The 23,583-nt window shown below is 47.4% G+C and overlaps 3 protein-coding genes across 5 annotated transcripts in view; 1 reads left to right on the forward strand and 2 right to left on the reverse strand.

Moving 5' to 3' along the window:
- On the reverse strand, positions 1-17,127 carry LOC6597981 (alpha-methyldopa hypersensitive protein). 3 transcript variants are annotated; one of them, XM_026987792.1, is made up of 3 exons: positions 5,019-5,258; positions 4,706-4,940; positions 1-1,322 (listed from the first exon to the last, which is right to left on the reverse strand). In XM_026987792.1, exons 1-3 carry the CDS (start codon positions 5,096-5,098, stop codon positions 105-107), a joined length of 1,533 nt encoding a protein of 510 aa, XP_026843593.1. In that variant the 5' UTR covers positions 5,099-5,258; the 3' UTR covers positions 1-104. The 3 variants fall into 3 exon arrangements, with proteins under 3 accessions (XP_026843593.1, XP_026843594.1, XP_002023120.2); XM_026987793.1 differs by lacking the exons at positions 4,706-4,940; positions 5,019-5,258 and adding an exon at positions 17,007-17,127; XM_002023084.2 differs by lacking the exons at positions 4,706-4,940; positions 5,019-5,258 and adding an exon at positions 1,762-2,337.
- Positions 8,255-23,583, forward strand: part of LOC6597979 (LIM/homeobox protein Lhx4) — a 26,988-nt gene continuing 11,659 nt past the window's right edge. Inside the window, exons 1-2 of the mRNA XM_026987794.1 lie at positions 8,255-8,437; positions 9,214-9,913. Of these exons, the coding sequence (XP_026843595.1) occupies positions 9,619-9,913 (295 nt within the window). The 5' untranslated portion in view covers positions 8,255-8,437; positions 9,214-9,618. The remainder of the gene's footprint in view (positions 8,438-9,213; positions 9,914-23,583) is intronic.
- Positions 11,921-12,709, reverse strand: LOC6597980. Its single transcript, XM_002023082.2, has 2 exons — positions 12,690-12,709; positions 11,921-12,623 (listed from the first exon to the last, which is right to left on the reverse strand). Exon 2 carries the CDS (start codon positions 12,621-12,623, stop codon positions 12,483-12,485), a length of 141 nt encoding a protein of 46 aa, XP_002023118.2. The 5' UTR covers positions 12,690-12,709; the 3' UTR covers positions 11,921-12,482.

Raw genomic sequence — 23,583 nt, forward strand, 5'->3', positions numbered from 1 at the left:
TTTTTTCAGATTTAAATTGAATTTATTTCTAACATCTACAAAACAACTTAAGGACATCCTAAACATAAATAGTTCAATTGTATATAAATTGGGCGCTATTTCCGTCACTGCGACTTCTCGTGGGTCCCGCTATCACTGGCCAGATGCATCTGAAAGTGCTGCGTCAGCTCGGAGACATTGCTAGGTTTCCGAGCAGCCAGCGATTTCTCAGCCAGGAGGGCCGTTAGCTGCGTCTCGATCTCTGTCCAGGCAAACTCAATGTCGGAGGGCTTTGCATCCATACCGCAAACGGCGAATCTGAGGAACTGGCGTCCAGCATGCTCCGCCTTCACCATGTAGATCTTTTTGCGCTCCATGAGTCGCTGAAGAAGCTGAGCGGTGTGTTCATTGTCACCTCTAGGACGAAAGCAGACCAATCCCAGTGCTTGGGGGGCAACCATTTCGAAACGCGAGTCGTTCCTCACAAATGCCTCGAATTGTTGCGCCAGCGCGATGTGCTTACGCACATGGCTGCGCAGTCCCTCGGCGCCCAGCGTGCGGAAAGTAATCCACACCTTGAGGGCACGGAAACGGCGGCCCAGGGGGATCTGCCAGTGGCGAAAGTCCGGAATCTGAGATTGGCCCTCGTGCTTGTGCTTCAGGTAAATGCGATCTACATTGAAGCTGTCCACTACCTTGTTTGCGTCCTTCAGCCACATAGCCGAGCAGTCAAAATTAACCAGCATGAACTTGTGCAGGTTGAAATTCAGCGAGTCCACGCGATCTAGTCCCCTGCGCAGTTCCGTGCACTCTTCAAGAGCAAAGCCGCCCCCTGCATATGCTGCATCCACGTGCAGCCACACATTCAAGGCTTGACAGACATCGGCCAGCGAATCGATGTCGTCGTAGGCGCACGTCCCTGTGGTGCCCAAGGTGGCAATACATATGACCGGTATCAGTCCAGCTGCCACATCGTCTTCGATTGCCTTCCTCAGCGTATTACCACGCAGGATCAGATCGTCGTCGGCCGGCAGCAACTTAATGGGCATGGCCGCCAGTACTCCCGCCTTCTCGATGCAACTGTTGCTCTGGTCGGATGAGTAGGCGATTAACTTGCCTCGGACCTCGCTCTCGCTTAGTTCGGGATGCGTCTCCTTGCAGCTGATCACGGCCTGCTCCCGAGCGGCCAGAACAGCTACCAGCACTGCTTCACTCGCCGAGCCTTGAATCACACCACCGCCAGGTCCGTCGCTGGCATGCTGGAAGTGTTCGGGTAGCTTCAGGAACTTGGCCAGCCAGTCCATGACCACCACTTCAAGCTCAGTGCAGGCGGGACTGCAAATCTAGGAAAGATGATAAAAGTTTCTTGAAGTCAGTGGTGAAAATATGATAATGTAAATGCCATCCAGCGTCAATCAAAGCAAGAATATGATTATGATTCAATGGATCAATCGGAGTGGAACAATGGAAGAATCGGCCTGATTCATTTGTAAACAATAACTATGTAAATACTCTAATTCACACTCAATCTTTAAGGGTACACAAACACTGAATATAGTCCATTGTCCGGCCGAGGCAAAGTTTCATCTTCATAATTTGAGCAAGTGACAATTCGCGATTGACTAAAATTCAATCTCTTCGATCTGTTGCAGCCACAACCAGTTTATCGAGTTCTCGGTCCCACTTTCACTCTCCACACAATGGGCGCCCATTCAGCATTCAGCTGACCAAAACAATGAGATTTCTCCGCACTTTTCACCAACGGTGCGGGCTCTGACCTACCCAGCTGAAACCGATGATACCGAATCCACTTGCCAGCATTTCACCCACAATGGAGGGATACGAGGTGCTGGTGGGATAGTAGCCGTGCATATTGGGCGACTGCCAGTGCGTGATGCCTGGCTTGATCACGCGATTAATGTCGCTCAGAACCTCGGTCCAATGTTCAGGCTCCTCGGGCATATCTTTGGGCAAGAGATCCAAGAGATATCCAGGTTCCACAGAGGGCAGAACTTCATGGTCGCGTATATTCTCCAGATAGTCGGCCACAAAGTCGACTGCCGCTTTGCCAAATTCCCGAAACTCCTTGGCATCCATTGCGTTACTATCTCCCTCTCCTCTCTGACTGAGTCGGTATCGGTTTCTATTTGCACTTTTCACGTTCTGTTTGTTCTGGCCTTTTGCTTTCGGTTTGTTTAATCTTGGCAAAACGAAAATCTCCGCTGATGCTTCACTACGTAGCCTGATGTTCAATATGAAGCCGCACTACGATGACCAGCCGCTTTTATAGACTGTGCAGCCGGTTGCCTCAGGTAGCGCACCTGACTTCTCTGAAAGACGTGCCACAGTGGGCCGTTGCCACAGGGCTACGGTGCCATTGTGCTGATCTAATCGTGGGTGGCGATTAGGGAACGATAATCGGGCTGATCGTGGATCTATGACGAACATATAATGCGTGGCGCATGACTATAGAAAAACAATTAGTTGGCGATTCCCTTAATCATCATTAAGTTGGTTCAGCTATAATCTTAAAATCAGGTAGATCGCCATAGGTTTCTAAGTTCTTTCAGAGTTGCTTGGATGGCTATGTGTTTTCCTTATCAACCGTCGTTTTTGATCTTTGAGATGGTGTAGTATTCATCCACGACAACGTTCAAATCGGCTCCGCTCTCTTCAACTGATCTTCGTGCTCTTTGCTTTCGGTTTGCGCTCTTAACTGAAGCCTGTTGGACTTCTCTTCTGTCCTAATCGGCGCTACGCTCTTTTAAAGGTCCGCTCTTAGATTGCAGCATTTACATATACACTTATCATCTTCCTATCTCATAGATTGATTGATCGGAGGTCTCGAAATTCGTTAAATCGATTTCTGACTCATTCAAATTGTAATAATATAATAAATTATAAAGAGCACAACAAATTTTGATAAAGATTTTCATCCAGAGTCAACACTTTTTCCGGTCTTTTTATATACTCGATGCTGAAAAATGTTATACTATATTTTATACTAGATTTGAGCGGAATATGGATGTGTGTAACGCCCAGAAGAATTCGTCTCCGACCCCATGAAGTCCGTCAGGCGGCCGTCCGTCCGTCCTTCTGAGCGCCTAGTGCTCAGAGACTATAAGAGCTAGAGCAACGACATTTTGTATCCCAACTTCTGTGATATGTCACTGTTACAAGTATATTTCAAAACTTCGCCTCGTCCCCTTCATCCCCCACAAAGGAAACAAATCTGTGGCATCCAAAATTTTAAAGATACGAGAAAACGGCAGAATCTGAACCAGATCGTATTACTATTATGGTCAGAAAGAAGAAAACAATTTCATTGTCTCGCTCTCTTTCTCTCTCTCTCTGGTCGGCTTTGCCTATCGATAAAAATGAGCACCTAGATCTCAGAGAATTTTGAAAGTTTTTGATCGTAGTGAACGTTGAGAAATTTGTATTCGTATTCAAACAGATCTTTGTGAAATTTCCAGTCAACAAAATTGTAACACTAACATATTTTCTATTCAGAATGTGTGAATCTTGTCAAAATTACTCCAATGAATTATGTTTACAGTTTTTTGCAGTATGGAACTTCGTCTGGGGTATTCTTTTTTTGTGTTCGGGCACCTTCTCTTTATACGAAATGCATGGTACGTGATTATTTATTATTGGGTCATTGAGAGAAAACCAAATATATTCATATATTACATATTTTTTCAGTTGATAATAAACAGCAAGAGTTGTTTCTCTATATATTTTTGTATGCTACGTGTGTCACTGCGGTACTATATTCGTTGTCTGGAGTATTAATACTTATTGGAGATTGGAAGGTAGGTGTTTCGTTAATCCTTTCTCCTTGCCAGTAAATATTCAGCACTTTTACCCCACAGGATAGTGCATTTTTGTTCAAGTGTGGACTAATTCTGAGCAATCCATTTCCAATCGTGTCAATCTTCACTATATATATACCGAGTAGGCAATACCAAGCGGTCGATATTGTTTCCTTGTTTTAATTTTTTTTTATTTCAGTTGTGCACATAATTGCCTTGATACGACTCTGCAAATTTGCCCAAGTGCGCTGGAAATGATTTTGCGCCATTTGTCACTTCTTCCACTTGCTTCAGACCAAATGTCATCGTCTTCAGTGTTCTGGAAGCCCAACAGTAGTGCTCCACGAGTATCTGTTCGATTGAGTACTCAAAATTGTGAAAGTATTTAAAATATGTGGGTGTGTACAGCCCCATACTTATTCAAATTCAATCTATTGGACAACGAGAGCAAGCCCACGGCAGTATGTCCTGTCCGGCTATAATTTTAAAATTAGGTAGATCGCTATAAGTCTCTAAGTCCTAAGTGTTTTCCTAATCAACCATCGTTTTTGATCTTTGAGATCAGGTAGTACTCATCAACGACAAAATTCAACTATGCTCCGTTCTCTTCAACTGATCTTAGCGCTCTTTGCTTTCGGTCTGCGCTCTTAACTAAAGCCTGTTGGACTTCTCTTTGGACCTAATCGGCGCTCCGCTCGTTTAAAGATCCGCTCTTAACTTACAGCATTAACATATGCACTTTTCATCTTCCTATCTCATATATTGAGTGATAGGAGCTGTCGATATTCGTTGTTCTTTGAATCGATTAATTCGATTTCTGACTAATTCAAATTGGAATAAAATAAATTTTGATCCCGAGGCAAGCTCTTTTTCCAGTCGTTTTTTCAGTATTCCAACTAAGCCCAACTTACCCAACTAAAGCCCAAGACTCCAATGCCCGCAATCAGTAGTTCACCAACGATTGATCCTGCCGACGAGGAAGATGGATAGAAGGCATTGAAATACGGAGACTGCCAATGAGTCAGTCCGGGCAGGATGATGCTCTCTAAGTCCTTCAGCACCTCGCGCCAATGCTCTGGCTTTTCTGGGATTTCCTTGGGCAGCTGGTTGATCACGGTATACGGAGCCACGCTGGGCAGGACATCTCTATGGAATACGGAAAATAGGATTCTTATCAACCATCACATCACCAATAGACTACCGCACAAACTGACGAACACACACCTCTCTCGGATCCCGCTCAGATAGTTGATAATAAACTCAATAGAGGCGTGGCCGAATTCGCGAAACTCGTCAAAGTCCATTGCGATGAATGGATTGGATGATCCTGGCTGGGAGCGATAGTCTACGTACGATCTTCAGAGATGGTTGTTGGTTGTTTGTTTGTTTGCCAGCCGCTGTCTGAGTTCCGCGCTTGTGCACCGCTGACATTCGAGTCTACAAATGAGCTGGCTGCGCTTTAACCAAGCTTCCATAAGATCCGAAATTCAAGCGTCGCGTAGGCCGCTGCTGCTCCGTAAAAGCGAACGAAAAGTAGTTAATAAAATAAAAATCCGGCTATGTGTGAAAATGTGCACTGGCAGCAAGTTTTTGTTTTGGCCAGTGCGACTGGCCCATTGCCGAGATTTATGTTTATGTAACGGCGGCGACAGAAGACGACGTCAAGACATGGCAGACAAAAGTGAAAAACGTCGAAGAAAAATTTAATGAAATGGACTTTAATTGTTGAATAAAGACAATAGGCAACAGTCTAGCCAGCCATTGTCATCATCATCAAACTATTCAACTATTTCCTCGCCCTGCTCACTGTGTCTCTCCCAATCCGGTTCCATATCATCGTGTCAGCAGCAATTAACTGCCCCAAGCCCAGGCCCAGCTCATTTGGCAAAATATTTGACGTGGTTAACCATTAACAACTCCATTAGATGTCCAACGCCTGAGTCGCTGCTGCTGCACAACAAAGCTCTGAAAAATTTGAAAGTCAAAGTCGATTTTGTAAGCGCTGGCCCTCTGCGGAAGTGCATAGACTTAAAGTGTGGATAGATCACACGGTACTGGCCCGTATTGCAACGGACTGCATTTTGAATTCATTTCATCAGACATTCAGCCCATTTCAGGGTCACGATGCGTTGTAAGCTTCGTTGTTAGCCTATTTTTTTGTACCCGGTACATGCAGAGTTCAAGGGTATGCTGTATTCTTGTCGATGTATGCAACAGAAGGAAGGCTGTAAGCTTTTTCATAGCTCCATGTAAAATGTACATTAATGCCAGCTTTTGCGTTAGTCCGGAGACTAGAGGTTATATAGATGATGTCTGTGAAATAGGTATATAACAGATGAAAACGAAATTAAGTTATTTTACAATGCAAAACGATCTAACAAAAATATGCACAATGGGATAATATAAAGACTGATAATTAAGGGCACGACATTCAGAAATAATTTCCGAGTTGCCTGGTTTGGCGCAATTATTGGAAACAACGTAAAGCTCGCTTAGCGAAATTGATTGGCTTAATTAAAATCAATGGATCTTTACCAATTTGGCAACTGAGGACGACCTATTGAACTTTGAAACTTTGTTCAGTTTCGTTGCGTTAAAGCTCCAGCCAAATGACTATGATTTTGAAGGTATTATCTTATATCGGATAACTAGTCTATACTCTTTATTTGTTGTGCTATTCTTGTGGCCATTGATTTGCACTGCAACAGGATGGACATATGAACTTGTCAATCGACCCGTGCACAAGCAGCCAGCTGTTTGCCACCCAACCCCTAGAACGACCTTCCTCCGGTGTCCATTTTGTTTTTGTTGTGTTCCGACCGGGATTGGGGCTAAGGCTGGAGCTGGGGCTGGTGCCAGGGTTCGGGCTGGGCTGTGGCTCGGGGTTCAAAGTGTTTGGCAAAGTATTTGGCGCGCTCTAAGCGGCTCATAAATAAATTCGAAAACAAAATCGTTTTGCAGACGCAGGACCTCTGGCTGCTAAGAGGAGTGGGCGCTGAGAGGGACGAGTCGAGCAGGCAGCTGGAGGACAGGACGCCTCAGACAGACAGACCTTTTGCAGATACAGCAAGTGGTCTCTCTCTTTCTGCCAGTGTGTGTGTTCAAGTGACAGGGCGCCTGCGCTGGAACGGCTTTCACCCTAGAAATAGAAGACAACCACACACACACACACACACAACCTAACACACGCACCTAGCGAGACACACCCGCCCACTCGCAGCCCACTCACAGCCCACTCGCCACCCTTCTAACCCAGCCGACTGTTTAATGGCGACGCTGGGCCGACGATAAGATAGCGGTAATTCTTGCGCATGTCCAAACACGTCTGTGCATTGTTGCTGTTGCTTATCAACGATTTCCAATGCTTTCAATATAAAGGGGCGGCGCTTGTTTTCCCCTGGAAGGCCTCCCACCCAGTGGTTGTTGTAGCTTTTGCAGTTTTGTCGCTTTTGTTGCGTTTGTTGCTTTTGTTGTCAGTGACCGCGCGTATTGACTTGGACTTTTGAGTCGAGTTAAGTTTCGTTTCTCATATTTGTTCGTTCTGCCGACGTCGCTGTCGCTGTCGCCGTCGCCGTCGCTGCCTTTGACTTTTAAGTGCTGTTTACTGTTGTTTTGGGGCCACGAAGGTGTCGCCCGACGTTGGTTTTCCTTGTTGTTCTTGTTGTTGCCCTAGCAAAATTATCATTTTTCTTTTTTTCTTCGTTGTCGCTCTGCAGCAGTGAAGGAGCAGTAGCATCAGCAGCAGCAGCAGAAGCGTATAATTCTTAGGGGAACACACATTTTTGTTTTCGGGCTAAAGTTTTTACGTTTTACAAATATTGTAATGCTCATTACAATGAGCCCACCCCACATCACCACACGAATTGGGTGGAATTGAAAGGGGGACGGAAATGCGCATGGCCAAAAAACAAGAATAAAAATGTCATCGCCTTCGCTGTTGGCTTTGCCGTTGTCGTCGCCGTCGCCGTCGCCGCTGTCATTGTTCTTCTGCAGGACCGCTCGCCCTGCCCCGTATGGTACTAGTACAAGTGTTCATTTAACCATATCATTTGTGTCATATTAAGATCAATTGGTAGACGTACATCCATAATATGCACATATGCACATTGATACACGCACACACACACGGCTACACAAATGCATAGAAGCGTAAATGTATTTGTGGAGCACGCACCCAAAAGGCAAGCGGCCCAAACAGTGTCGTGAGAAGTTAAATAAAGAAAAGAAAACTCTCATAGTCCGAAACGGGAGCACAGCAGGGCGGCGCAACAGAGAAAGAAGCACGCACACAACAAAATAAATAAAGATGCAGCGCGGCAAATAGAGGAAGAGCGAAACAACAAAAAAACAACAGTAAAAGCAAGAGCAACAGCAACAGCAAAAAGCGTCGCTAACAACGCAGCAGGCGACCGCTGGCTGCTCAGCCAGTGTTGCCATGCTCTGTCGTGTCGCTGGTGCCGTTATAAGTTTACCGTTAGCCCAGCATTGACAGTGCCGTCGCCATTTTGTCGTTTCGTATTTGCCGTCGTTTCCGCCGTGCTCGTCGTGGTCGTCGTCATCGCATTGCCGTCGTTGTTCTCGCAAAAAATTGTCTTTCTCTCGCATCGCATCGCATTGCAGTGGAGTCCAATGAAAAATATAATGTAAATATTTTAACGAATACTATGTCCTGAAATTAAGTGTCAAAGTGCACAGACGAATTCCCAGCAACAAATAGGGGCTTTGGCCAGACCGTCTCAAATCAAGATAGCTTCAATGTAATTTTTCAGTTTTAAGGTTTTTATACCCCTTTCTTCTTCTTTTGTAGCTAAGTTTAATTTTACGTCGCAATTTATTGCCAAAGGAAACAAAGATAACTGCCTGTCAGGGAATATCCGACGAATATAGATTAGAGTCGGATGGAAAATTTCTTATCAATCACAGATTTTCAGACTTTGTGGCCAGCGAAAAAAATTGTCCGCTAGGAGATTGTCAAGGAAATACGATTTTTCCTTGCTAGGAAGAATACCATGGACGTGGCCGTGTATAGAAAGGAGGACTGGGGATATGTACTCGCTTATACATATGTATGTACTCATAGACAGGGAGTTTAAACGTATTGGGACAAAATAAGCTTAGTCTTTCCGTATAGGCCTTCACATACTTATGTACATAGATTGTGTAGTTGGTTTATAGTACAATATGCAGAGATATATGACAAAATTAAACTCAAATTAAAGCTGAATCGTAACGAGCTGTGTATTTCTTTCGCATGTGTGATTTTATGAATATATCTGTAATATATCTGTTTGCGATTTCAGCAACATGTTTAGTGCTATTCCTAAGTTGTAAAAAGTCCAGGAACAATAGATGGACTGGTCTAGTGTCTCCATCCTGCGATGCGTAAATTGTAAATTTAAATTGTTCGGCACCGTTCAAGCCCCGCGCTGCTCAACTGATAGAGCCGATGTACTGGTATGTAGTCAAAAGAGCACACGAACGTTCTAACGTCCCAGCCGAACCGAACACAAAAACAGAACCCAAATCGAATCGAAAAGAAACCGCCGCGATAAGAAGAAACCACGACGGAGCCGTGGGGACGGCGGTGTGCTGGCGAAACCCGTGCCAGCAGCAGTTATCGAACAGACAGCGATCCCGAACAGCGTCTCCGGTTGGCTCCAGGCGGTTGGCTAAAGGTGCCTCGTTTCACGGTGAACGAGCCGCGAGTGAAGCCTCTGAAGGGCTGGATTGAGGAAAATTATTGTGTGATTATTTCTAAAAGTCAAATATAACTCATACGACGCGTGTGCCAATTCCTACCCAGTACCACTGTCGATTGCTGTGCATGCATTTGGCCTTAGCAATGATGCAAACCCTGAAACCGCCGCCGCCGCCGCTACATCATCACCACTCACAGCAGCAGCTTCCACAGCACCTGACAGCCATGGATAATCATCAGCAACATTCGCCGCATATCCATCAGCCACAACTGCAACAGCAGCAGCAGCAGCAACAATTGCCACCCACGCCGCAGGCATCGCACCTGGTAGGCAGCCAGCACAATCATCTGGCTGTCGACCATGATGACCCAAATCCTGAACTGGTGCTTGCCTTAATTTCAAGGAATCGTGCGCTCGAGGGTAAGTTAAGTCAAGCCCTGGCCAGTCATGCCGTCTCCATCATATCTTCTCTCTGTCCGAAAGGATTTGGGCTTTGTCTAAGAACTGTGCAGGCTTTAATTATGCAAAGTTTTTGTTTTCTGCTCTTTGTTTTTATGAACCACAAAAAGGTCACAGCAGCAGCCAGGAGCCAGCAGGGCTTGGGTGTGGTGTGGTGTGGTGTGGACTGGGCCTTCACTTTGATTGAGCCACGTTGAAAGCGGCTCATGTGAGCGGGGGCCTTGCGGTTGCTCCGGCTTATGCCTTGCATAACATTTACATTTTCAGACCGAGGCAGCTTAAGTGTTTTTCAATTAAATACGAGAGCTTTCCTGGTGGGACACCGCCATCGTCATCCCACGTCCCTCTCTTAGGAGCTCATTTCAAATGCTCTTTTAGGGATGCTGATGCTGAACGTTGCGGCTGCCTGGGCTTCCCTATCTTGCAGCTCGGCTTTTCGCCTTCAGATGTTTGAAATATGGTCCGAGGGGACAGTAATATACGAGTAGGCGCGTACGATGGAAGCTGTTTTTCTTTCGCTTGCGAGAAACTTTTTAGAGATGATTTATCATGGCTGAGTTTTGCCGGTCAAAGGGACTTCTCACAACTCCTTGGACTTAGAGTTTCTCTCCACCCAAGGGTTGGCAATTCATGTCGCATTTATGATTTCGTTTCACCCACATACCCACAACATCGAAAATCCCACGCCAAATCAATTGACAATCCCCGGGCTAAGAGCCAGTCCACAAAGTTGACGACTGAACAACTGAGTGCGGATTGGAGTGGATTGCTGGGCGACTCAGAGACAGACAGAGACACGCGCCGTTGACAACGAGAAAAGCTGTAACCAAATCCAAAAGCCGAAACTGTTGACAAACTCCAAATGTCCCTGGCATTGTTCCTAATGCGCAGGGTATTCGTATTCCCAGCTGAACCCGGAGAGCCGCTCGCTGCACGTGTCGCAGGCGGCCTGGAAAAGAGCAGGCTCAGCTGATGGTTCCATCTCCATCTCCTTCTCCGTCTACGTCTCCGATCCCGAGGCCGAATCCGACTTCAAGTACGGCGGGATTTTGTTTTGCAACACGCGTAATTACAAACAAATAAATAACAGTGCAGTGCCCGAAACCGCATGTGCCACATCCCCTGGCCTCGCCTCCGCCACGTGTCGCTAATATGTATGTGCTGCAACCGCGCTGAGCTACATCGAGGTATGGTATCCAGCCGGTCCCAATCCAGTCCTAGTCCCAGTTCCAGTCCCAGTGGAGTTGAGTGACGTGCGCCGGGCGACGTGCAAAAACGAGCAGAAAAATTGAATTATGCGCTTGCGGTGCTTCTTTGTACCCCATCCTGTTCCCGGTCCTGTCCCACCCCATCTAGGGACCCACCCCATCCACCTACTGGTTCGGGCAATCGACAAATATTTTGTTATTTGCACATAAACATATTTATCGAGTTTGGGTTTGGTTCTTTTCCTTCCCCGCTTCAAGTGCGTACTCGAACTCTCACTGGCTGCACCCACGGGTGTTCTGTTTCACCCGTTCGGCTTTCTCTTGGGCCTGTCAAAAATTGTGTAAATATGTTTATCATTTCCACTTGCCTGTAGAGACGTTCGGCAGAGCCTGTGCACTTAACGCTGAGCAAACACCCAAACGACCCAACCGACCCACCCCATTTCGGGACGCCAGCCCCGTCGCACTTGTCGCTCAACCGTTGGCCGCGTGTCCTTCGTTAGCCGTTCTTGTGTGGCTTTCCTATTAACGGGAATACCAGCACCCCCGCCCGTGAGCGAAGCAACTCACCCCACTCCCAAGGCAACCTAAGCGTATCCGTTTCTGGTTTGTTGTTTCCTTCCTTTCTTCCTTCCTCCGTTCCGGGAGGGCTTCAGGAGGGTTCTGTTCTAGGAGGGGTTCAGCATTTGTCGCCCTCAGCTGATATAATTTGTCGTAATGTCAACAGGCGAGATCACGACCAGCAAGCAAACACTCGACATAGCATTGGGAATTTGGAATGTCTATTGAAACTCGACTCGAGACCGTCGTCCTACATGCAGTGGTAGGCGATTACATAGATGACTTCTGCATTGCCGCCAGCCATCGAGCGACGGATCAGACGCATCTTGTGTTTCAGCAGGTGGCGCAGATCCTCGCGTACTGCCCCGATCAGAAACGTAGTGGCTATCGGGACGATGGGCACATGGATCTCTTGCAGGAAATTCGTGGATGCTGGTCCAAAGCTCATCAGACATCTCGGGACTCCGAGATATGGCCAGCGGGATATGGCCACTGCCGATGCTGCTGACTGGGGGACGACTGGACGGTTGAATGTAGCAAGTAGCTGCACATCGGGTCTTCGACTTGAGGTGATTCGTTTTCTCTCGCTCCTCTTCGGATTGGGGGCGTGACGACGAGTGCTGGGAACTTGGCTTGTGGCTTGGCTCAGCCGCAATCTCCAGGACCGGTATCGTCTCGTCCGTCCCTTCGCTTGGATCATTGTTCCTCTCGCTCGAGCAGTAGCATTTTGGGTGTTTATCCGAATTCTTCGGGTCACCTATTTAGTGGGGGTCGTTCTCGAAATCAGTGCTTGTCCCAACCTCTTGCGTGAAATCGGTTTGTGTGTACGAGCTGAAGGTCTTTTGTATGCGGGCCAGGTCGCGTCGAAATGCGTTGAAAGCAGCTAAGTTTTTGTCGGACATCTGTGCGGGGAGGTTTTTGGCTGGATACTCTAAGGATACAAAAATCTGCACGCTATGCTATCTCACCGTTATATGCTTGATCGAGTTTTAAACATGAGCTCAAATTTTATCAGATAAACTGGGAAGACTGTTCAGATTCGAGACAGTATATGCAAGGGCATGTGACGACTACTTGTGCTCTCGGGCACTAACTCCATAGCTCTCCATAACACATTCATGGTTCTTGGGCTTGGGGTTAGGAGAGAGCTCGCCCGTATCGTACCTGTTTTAGTTCTTTTAGGCTTTCAACCTAGAAAAGGTTTTGCCCAGGGGACATCCATATCTCATGCCTCGGATGACCCCAATACCATTGGAGTCCGCTGTCGGTCGAGAACACTTTGGACATTTCTCATGGAAGCTGCGCTGCTACCGTGAAGGAAGGTACATTCGAGTTCGAGGCCGGGCCCTTCCTATCCCCGGTCTCCGTTCCTCTTTTCCATGGAGGCGCGGACCCAGAGCCAAGTTCTCAACTCATATCAGTTGATTCTCTTATTTTTCCCGGTTATTGTTGGCTTTTGGCTGATATTTTCCTCCTTACTTTCTTCCTTCACGGCGTCCACATAAATCATTTTTCGCCATTTTTCTGAATTCGGAGAAGGGCCTCTACGCTTTGCGTCCTCCTGCATATTTGATGGCATCTGGGTCTGCGCTTAGCATCGACGACAGCTTTTTGACTAGCCGACTTCTGGCTGGCAGGTACAACTTGGCATACTCCACGCTCCTTACGCCTCCACCTCCACCTCTTTCTCTTTCTCTTTCTCTTTCTGTTTCTCCTTCTTCGTTTCCTTTTTCCGCCCCAACTTTTGTCAATTCTTTATTTTTGTTCCTTCTCGGTGTGTGTTTTTTTGCTACGTCTGCTCGGAAGCTGTTTGTTGGGAGGACGGTGGGAGGGAGGGAGCGAGGGAGGGCGAATGTTCAAGTTATGTTAAGTAAATAATGGGGCGTTCATATGACGCTGGAAACGTGTGGGCGTGGGAATGGGGGGAGAGTTTTCTTTTTCGCTTTTCTTGTTTTTTTTTACCCAATAGGGATGTGCACAACATACATACTTACATGTGTGTGTGTTTTGGCAGTCACTGTTTACTTTTATGTACATATTTTTTTCTATGCTAAATAAAATAAAATTGGAATTTGGTTTGGGAAAACAAAATACGGATCAAAAACATTGTAGTCCCCGCTGCATCGGTGCAGCCTGTGTAGCCTGCAGTTCTGGAAATAGCGATTTTGCTGTGTTTCTAAGCGATAAAAGCTACACTCGACTTAAACGGATGCTAATCTATAATTTCATATTAATAATTGCATTGTAGTAGTATATTGAGTATCTTTGAGGAAAGAAAGTCTGCAGGTGTTCATTGCATTGGCAGAATGGATAAAAGCTAGAGAACACATCTAGAGATCTCTAAAACCATATCACACAAGCAGATGAACACTTAATTAAAATTAAAATGACATCAAGCTAATAATAAATTATTATATAAATATAACCGTTAGGAGTAGCTTATTAAGAAGGATATTTTTACTTCCAGTATGTAAACTATTTGGACCATTTTGATTCGCCAATCGAAAATAAATGCATGCTTTATTACAACGAGACTTTGGGAATCGAATTCGATATTGATGCGATTGATTGGACCACTGATCACTGGCCCATTCGAATTGTTAACTGAAACTATATGCTGACGGAATTTTTAGAGTCGGATTAGCGTAGAATTGGGAAGCCAAAAATTCGGTAGAAATAGATCAAAATCATTTCATGCCCAAACTGTCCAAAGCTGCGAGGCTTCAGTGCAATACCGGAAACTCCACGGAAATTACCTAGACTGAAACTTTTGCACCGAATAATCTCCCAAGTTGAGTTCGCCCTGAGCAAAAAAATTTTAGGTTCCTATACTATACTCCCACTGCCACTCCATCCGAAAAGTGACTAGATAAGTGCGGGGGCGTAATGGGGGAGAGAGCTCCCAGTTCCTTTTCAGTCAAGTTTGTTTAATTTTTGTCACTTGAGAAGGTCTCAGACCTGGGTCTGGCCTCCACTTCGGCACTTCGGCCCTGCGGCATTGCCATCTAGTAGCCACAGACCGAAAATGTTGCGATACTCGTACTTTTCAACGTAAAAACTTTTTCGCTTTCGCTGCTTTGCTTTTTTCGGAGTAAACAAGGGGGATACGATACACAAACATTGCACCACCCCCCAAATACGTACACCCCATAGGGTGTATGTACGAGTATGTGCAAATACATACATACATACACATACCAGTATTCGTACATATATATATGGATGTACTTATGTGCGCTGTGCGCTGTGCGCTGTGGGGGCGTGGAGGTGGAGTGCCTGTGGCAGGCACAAAAGACAACATCGCGATGTTGCACTGCTATATGTAACTCCAAATTTCTGTATTTGTGCAGCACACTTCGAGGAGCCACAGACTGCCGTGGCCATGCCCCAGCCAGAGCGCCACCACATGGCAGGCAGCCACTCCCCATTTGGCAGCTGGCAAAAGCTGTCTCTACACTGCGCTGGCTTCCATAAAAAACAATATCCCGCAGCGAACTTTATTAAATTACACGGTTTTGACAGTTAAGCAACAGCCTCGCTCGGCCCCACTTCTCCAACGAGTGCCGTCCCCCAAGTCTTCCCCGTGTTGTCCCCCCTCGCCTTCGCCCCCGCTCTTCTAGAAGTGAAAATCATAATTTTTCTTATTTTATGTAATATGCTCAAAGCTGCCAACAACCCGCAGAACCATCCTATCCTCCCTGCTCCTGGGTTGTCTAGCAACGTGAAGAGGCTTTGGTACGGATACGAGTACGGGTACGGGTACGTGGAATGGTACTGGTACGGGTACTGGTATTCCTCTGGGGCCGGTTTAGGCAAATACGAGTCGAAAATGCTGGCAATAACAAAACGTACAGGGATACTTATTTTATTTAATTCTCTTTTCGGAGGCTGAAATCTTTGAAATGGCAGCGGCAATGGCCACGCCAACGCCAACGAAGTTGATAGAACATTTGCGTGTCTGTCTGGCCCTGCGGCTCTCCTGCATGGTCTGGTGGGGCGGGGTGGTTGCCGTTACGGTTACGGTTACGGTTACGGCTACGGTTAGCAGCTTTTTGTTTTTATCATTCCGCAATTAGCGGGCCATGTCCGCTCCCGCTTATCGACCCGGAGCGGGACCTGGAGCTGAAGCTGGTGTAGCGGTAGCGGTGGCGGTGGCGATGGCGATGGCGGTGGCGGTGGCAGTAGCTCCGGGGGAAGCTCTTTGCTGCGGGTGTGTAAATATTTGAAGAGCATTTCAGTCGATACCTTGAACGTTGATTAGGTTCCGTTGGGTTTGTATCTGAGTATCTAAGTATCTAAGTTTCCCAGTATCTCAGTATCACGGTATCACAGTATCTGTAAATACGCAACGTGTGCATTCTACTCTGATGTGCGTGTGTATCTTCGCTGAGGTGCTCTTCCAGTGGTTATCGGCCTGCTACAAGAATTGCCCATTGAGACGGCAACACTTTGTTTGCATTTGCTTCACCGTTTACAAGGTACACGTACAAGTCCCACCGAATGTACCAGTTGATAAGGCCAGAGAAAACATGAAACAGAAACAGAAACTGTGTTCTAAAAAGTGTCTTGCTTCGTCTGCTGATATGTGTGAGGGGGGCCACCCCCTGACAAGAAGGGAGTGATTTTCATGGGCTTATTGGCCCCAGTTCCCGATCCACCTTTGCAGGACAGATCTCGCCAAGCAGAAGCCGTCCCCCTTGTAGCGATAAATGAGGCCTATTATCATGAATCCGGGGCATAATGCAAACATTTTCTTTTCATGCTGCCTCAGCCTCCACCTCCCACTCCCACTCCCACTCCGCCTCCTCGTCATGTCCACCCTCAAATGCAACCCCTTTTGATGGCGATGCCTTTCATGCTTTTATTTTATCACTGATTATTTTCCACATCGCTATGCTCATTGTCTCGGTCCTGGCTCTTTTGTCCGTGCTATATCTAAACAGGTGGTCCCAGCAGGTGGCTAGGGCTGGCACTAGGGCTGCAGAGAAGTCCTTTTGTCTGGGGCTGCTCTGCGATCCCTTCCCTTCCCGCTTCCATTTATGCAGTATTTACCTTTCAATCATGCCCGAACATTGTCTGGATTTTTGATTTATGCTTTTTGTGTGTGTTTTCCTGGCCAGTCGAGTCAACCGCAAATCAAAAGCGACAACAAGTAGGAGCGTATGCAGTGTATGTACCTACATATATTTCGACAAAATGATACCCTCTACAGCTGGACTGGGAGTGGCTGGATCCGCTCTCCTCTTCCTGGTGCGTACAAATCCACGATGCCAATACTTACTTACCCCTGCAGACATCACCGGCAGCCGTGTGTACTCGTACGAATCTGATGACAGGTGCGGTAATTGTAGAGCTTGTAGAATTGTAGAACATGTTGCCGGGCAGATCCCGTCCCAGTGAGTCACGAGCGGCGATCAGGTAAGCAGCTAATTTTAGTTTAAATTATCTGCTAGGGTTTTTGCGGCAAAGATAATCGAGTCGTAGACAATATGGCCAATCTCAGGGAGTTACGAGCTACGTTATTGCGGGTATTTTTAGAGGCTATTCACGTGGGATCCACTTCCATACTCCACACACACACATACATACTGGCAGGAGTGTCATTATAAAGCGATCTAATTCGCGATATGTCAATTTTCAACAATAATAGCCGCGATTAGTTAACTTATCTCCCACTGTAGGAGAGCCAATTCCGTTAGGGTTCCGTTCCGTTCTTCTGGCTCCCTTCTGACTGATACCCTATCAGATCTGCCAGCGAAAGGTCTATAGGTCGATCAAAAAACTGTGCTGAGCCATTTGGGATGAGCTCGAAAGGTTGTGTGGCTGGCACGGAGCGGTCGCGCACGGAATGCATATTCGCTATTGTTTTGGTGGTCGTCTCTGTCCACTTCGACGGGCTTATCGGGCTTACGGACGATAAGTTAAGGTCTGTGCACACTGTACACGTACCTCCTACCTCCTCCGGAGCCGATCCGAGCAGATAAGTGTCACTCGAGAATCGTTCGGGTTGGAGAAAAAATCGAATCGTAGACCCTGCATAGACTTTTCAGACTCTGGCCTTCTTCAGTTAGTTGTTTGCCCGGACATCTAAGAAGTGCCGCTGGACGGTCGTCATCTGCTTCGACGCGGGTTCTTTTTGCCGTATTATTTACACCGATTGCTGATCTGATCTATTTTCCAACGAATCCGGAGCCGGAGTGCTTGAAAATGTCAAACAATGTTGTACAACTAGCGATGGCCCAAGCGGAGCGATGCAGACGCGCGGGCTATCTCCCGGACCCCAATGGGGCGGGGCACACTCACCTGGACGTGGGCAGAGGGCGACCGGGGGCGACCGAGGGCTTACGAGCCACTCCAGCGCTTGAGCTCTTGTCGAGTGGCCATATAAAGGTGGCACTGATTATGCCTCGAGTAGCTGATTATGGGCAATTGAGAAAAAGTAGCATAAACAAAATCATATGTACATAAGTACTATGTACATATGCACGAGTATACCACGCCAGCACGCACAAAGACCCTCTGTTCGGATTTATCTGCCATATAAACGTTTCTTAAATCTAGAGTAAAGTTATTTACGTGCTTTGAAGTCACCGATCCGATCCGCAGACGAGCAACCCAACTACCAACCGATATGATAGTGCCGAAGTAGAGTTTGCTCAACGTTGGATTGTTGGTAGTGGTAGTAGTTGTGGTTGTGGTAGGTGACCCACTAAGTCGATGTAGGGGAAGGGCATGGGATAGTACTCGTAGATAAGAAGCTAGAGAACCCCTTCAATTCCTGGTCCACTTACACACTCCCACAGTCCACACTCCCGCACTCACCCAAATCACTGGCTGCCAAATAGATAAATGGGTTTATTTTCCAAACACATGACACCCATCCAATACCATCGGGATCGGTCGCCAGCTTCAACTCTGACCTGGCCATTGACTCGAACGTATGTCGCAAATTATGCGATGCTTGCTGAAAGCGCTCGCTCGCTCACTGAACAAAATGATTTTATTGCATTGCACGAGCCTTCGCCTTCTCCTTCGCCTTCGACAGGGAGCTGGGGTATCGCGGAATGGCATCCTCCTCCACTTCAGACCATTCGCCCATATGTTGCCATTTGTGACAAAACTGCACCAGGCACGCCATCGACGGGGTTGATACTCGTATTGTGCGACTAGTTCAGGACGGGGAAGCCAGGAGATGCTTCTGGTGCTGCTGTCGTTTGTTGTCGTTAATGCCCAATGGGTGGCAAATTGTTTTTTATTATCGCCCAGCCCCGCCGAGCCGAGACAAGTTGGGTTGGGCTCGAGGTTCGGGGTGCGGGGTTCGGGGTTCCGGGCTCGGGGCTCGGGGTGAAGCGTAAACGAGTCCTTTCCCCCCTTTCTCCTTGTCGATTGCGTGAATAAAACTTTAATGGAACGACACAAATCCCTGCCGTTGACGATACTCTCTCCCTCTCTCTTTCGGCCCTGGTGTCTCTAATGCAAAGTAATTGAGTGCGAAAATGCCGTCAGTTTGTCAGAGGTTTTTGTGGCTGGTTGGTGCTTGAATTTTTGATTCTTTATGTCCCGGGCGGTCACATCTGCCCGGGCATAAGCAGGCATCAGGAGTGCACTCCGAGTGCATTCACAGTCGCCTGGCACATTTGGGAATTGCCCGGAGACCAAATGAGACAAAAAGCTAACACAGAAGCGGGTCCTAAATGGTCAAACTACTTTTGACAGTAGCACGTGTGGGCGAGGTCTCGGGGTTGGGACGCGAGACTCGAGACTCGAGAATCGAGAACCGAGACTCCGACTCCACTGTCACAGTGAGCTCACGTAAATTGTTGATTGCAGCTCGTCCATTTCACGTCTCGAGTTCCAGGCCGAATCTCAACTGAGAACTTGCAGCTAAGTTGAGTTTACGGCCCTGATCCTCATCCAGAGTGGGAGGGTGTGGCTTTGTGTACGTGACCATGCAGCCATAGGACCAGGCCCCGGCTCGGAGCTCTTCTCCGGGGGCACAGATTTAGCGCGCTTCCGTATGCTGGAAGGGGATTTTGCACAACCAGACCGGGACCTGACAAAGTGTTTTGACAGCGGCTGCCCGATGAGACAAGAGCACCGGGCTCAAGGCAGTCATTTCTAGCAATGGAGAATGTGGTTCCTTGGCAAAGAATAATCCTATCGCAATCCATGTTGAACACTGAGGCAAGTACCGATTGGGAGCTGGATGGGATTGTCTCCGAAAATGAAAATAAGACACATCTGGTTCATCGAACAGTGTTACACAAAAAGAACTAGTTCAGAGAAACTCTCTCCATAAAGGTCCTGTTTTGGTTGTAAATTTCACTCCCATTAGAGCCTCACATCCACCACAATTCGATCGTACACGTAATGATTGCTAGTCCCCAGGGGATACTTTTACGTACGATATATGATATGTATGATATGTAGGTATACGGTATATGTTATATTTGTAATGGGATGAGTCGATACTCCAAAGAAACATTTAAACAATTTAGGGGAATCTCATCGATAAGCACTCCCCAAATAAATATCTGCATATACGTATGTATACGTATATTTTCTATCCGCTACATGTTCTTTTCCGGCACTACCAAGTGCAGCAGGAATGACGTGTCGGAAAGGGAGAGGAGCGCATAAATTCTTGCTAAAATTAAATCCACAATTCCAGCAATATCTATTTATGCCATGCTCCCCATCACACACCCACACACACACAGCCCCGCACATAGTATCCTTTTTCGGTCCTTTTATAAATGCGGCGACGTCCATTTTTGTGGCTGATAATTCAACAATAGGCAAACTGAAATACCCGTAGCTCCCCAGGCCGTCCTGGCGAGTCCTCCTCCACAGGCCGCCTTCAACCATTTTCTGCGCCATCTTGGCTTCATCAAACGCACACAAAAGACCATAAAGGCAGAGCCAAGATAATGGCAGGCCATCAGAGAGTGGAGCGCCGAGAAGTGGAGAGGAGTGGAGCTGCTCTCGAAGCAGGCAAATAAAATGGGCACCACCGAAACGAAGTCGTTAGAGCAGACGTACAACCGTACCCAATCCGCACACCTAACCCCCCTGCCCCCCATCCCACCCACACTGGGGACGTTTGGTGGCAGCTTCAAAGGAGGAAATCACCCCAAGTGTGTATTTTTATAGAGACCGCAATAAACCTTTTTCTTCAGCCATTTCTACATTTTTTTGTGTGTTTCGGCTGATTCTGGCTGCTGGTTCTGCTTCTGGCCCTGGTTCTGCTTCTGGGTTTGGCCCCAACACTGCTTCCATGATATGCCCAAGTCCTGGCATAGCCCCTTTTGATGAAGTTGCAGTTGTGCCACACAATACACTAGAAGAATCATTGGAGGAAGAGGGAAAGAAAACGTTGTCCATAACCATAAAGGCGGCTCAACGGACCGGCCGGGTCGGGGCCGGGCCGGGCCAACCCCGATTGATGATGGCCCCGGCGAGGAAGCACTCAAAATTGAAAATGCGAGGGCCCTCCCAGGTCTGTAGCTGCTTTTCTTTTCAGTTCGTTTCAGTTATTTTCTAAGCATGCGCCCATCTCGCCCTCAGCTCATGTCCAACCCAAAGACATCGGACATCGGACATAGGACATAGGACATAGGACATAGGACATGGACTTGGCATGTCGTCGTCGTCGTCGTCGTCGTTGTCGCTGTCGTCTATGCTGTGGACTATGGTCCCACATTGGCTCCCCTCCTTCCTGTTCCTCTCTGGTTGCTGGTTCTTTTTGTGTCCCGCTTTATAGCTCCGGTCAAGGGTGCTGGTGCCGGTGCTCGGTTGGTCGGTCGGTCGGTCGGTCGGTCAGCCTGCAGCTCGGACTTGACGCTTCAATGGCTGCCGACGGACGAGAGTGCGCGTCTTTTGTTTGCAAAAAAATTAAATACAACAAGCGAGCAAAATGCTTTTTGCAACAAAAAAATAAATAAAAAACGAAAAAAAAGAAAGAAAAATACGTAAAATAGAGAAAATACGGAAAATGGCGAGATGTGTGGCGACTGGAACTGGATCCCATTGTTTAATGGCCGTCAGCCGGAATGTACGCCAGAAATTGAAAAGTTATTGTGTTGCACGGCCCGTGGACTGCCCTATCCTGTCCCCCTGCCACCCACCCTACCCTGACTGGCCTGGCCCCCTCGGCTCCATCCCATCCCATCGCATCCCATCTGCTCTCCTCATCTCGCCATTTTCGTTCCAATTGTCCTGACAAGCTGCCGCTCGCAGTTTTTGTGCTCAAATTGTTGAACCAACATATTTGACAGTTAATTTTTGGTTTAACCGAGAAATTTCTCGGGTCCTTTTTTGTGGGAAAATGCTTTTTTGTGTGCTGTTGAGCCGGGCTTGAGTCTATTACTGGGAAAGTTACGAGTAGCGGAATTATTGCAGTACAGCATTGGAAGGTTCAAGCCGTGCTAGTCGGATACGCTGATTTAAAACTGAACCACAATTAGAAATTAGATGAAACCCAACACCTACATATATTGTGTTTTTCAGTGTGGCGGCTAATTGCATTCATATTACACAATAACGAACCAAATGGCACCTCTTTAAATATCCAGTACGTAAAAGTAAAAGATGTCCTCTGTGGGTCAGCGAAAGCCGAATTCAAAATCGAACTTCACAAAGGAAATTCAAAATGTGTATTCACGCAAAAGAGTATTCATCAGAAAGATAAAGGATGTTGTCTCGGACCACAATTAAGCAATTGCATAAGCATCAGCGTCAGCTTGAAGCCGAAGAAAGGCAGAGCAAGCCTTTACCTCTCTGTAAGAGCCTCACAAAGGCTTAATCAGAGTAGCCGGGAGGATGGGCAGGACAAACGGCTAAGGGGGGAATAGAATGCATAAAGTAAATTATAATAGGCGTAATAAAAAACATGCTGAAAGCCCGGTGGAAGGGCCGGAGGAAAACATGTCGCAACGCTTTGTTGCCACTTACTTTGAATGCTTAGAGGTTGCGGGGCAGGTTGAGGTTGAGGGGTTGGGACTGGGGTTGAGGGGGCAAGGCCGTAAGTGCTCACGGCCGGAATTAAAAGCAAACGCATTAAAAGGTGCCCAAAAAGACTTTCACCTTGGCGTAAGAGGCAAATGGCGACAAAACAGGCGACAAAATGGCCCAGGTGCAGATAGGTTTGCCTCCTCCTTGAGCTTGGGCGTTTGTCCGTGTCCGTGTCCGTGGCTGTGTCTGTGTTTGGGGATTCTGTTTTCCCCAGGACTTAATATTGCATGAGCCGGTAGCTCGAAGCTGGTAAATGGTAAATGGCAAATGGCAAATGGTAACTGGAGAGGACTGCGACCACACGACACCGGCAACATTTTTAATTATGAAACACTAAAAGTGGCAAAGCCAAAGTGCAACACGGCGTCGGCTGAGGCACGCGCTAATGAAGGGGAGTTCAGTGTGGGTGATGGGGATGGGCCAGCTGCGGAGGGGAAGGCCATTGCTGTTAACTTAAACGCCTCTTGCCGGTTAATGGAAATGAACCTCGTCGACATCGTTGGAGATGGGCAGTTATCTGGTTAAGACAGCGTGGGGCGCACGCACTGCGGCACGGCTGGATGGATGGAGGTTCGTGTTAACACGGCTGAATTGGGGTAGTGGACGAGTGGAGGAGTGGAGGTGTGGAGGAGACCTGGCCCGGGTCGCTTCTGCTCCATATCTAGTTGCGTTACTGTTTAACCCTAATTGCAGGCACGTGTGCCGCACAAGCGAGCCGTTTTTAACGTGGCTAACAGCTAACAAGTCAAGTGCGTGGCTCGCACCTTTGGTTCCTCTACTGCCTACTCCTCCTCCTACTTCTCCTCCTACTCCTACCCGTACTCTACCTGAAAACTTAGCCCTGCAATT

Source organism: Drosophila persimilis, unplaced genomic scaffold, assembly GCF_003286085.1.
Source record: "Drosophila persimilis strain 14011-0111.01,24,50 unplaced genomic scaffold, DperRS2 tig00000124-arrow-pilon, whole genome shotgun sequence".
In the NCBI taxonomy this organism is placed as follows: domain Eukaryota; kingdom Metazoa; phylum Arthropoda; class Insecta; order Diptera; family Drosophilidae; genus Drosophila; species Drosophila persimilis.

Bases quoted from the DNA above. Each gene is read 5' to 3' on its own strand.
- LOC6597981 (XM_026987792.1), bottom strand. From the start codon at position 5,098: ATGGACTTTGACGAGTTTCGCGAATTCGGCCACGCCTCTATTGAGTTT. The intron at 4,941-5,018 runs GTGTGTGTTCGT...CGTATTCCATAG, and splicing joins CTGAGCGGGATCCGAGAGAG to AGATGTCCTGCCCAGCGTGG. The intron at 1,323-4,705 runs GTAAGTTGGGCT...CATCTTTCCTAG, and splicing joins GAGTCTTGGGCTTTAGTTGG to ATTTGCAGTCCCGCCTGCAC.
- LOC6597980 (XM_002023082.2), bottom strand. From the start codon at position 12,623: ATGTCCGACAAAAACTTAGCTGCTTTCAACGCATTTCGACGCGACCTG.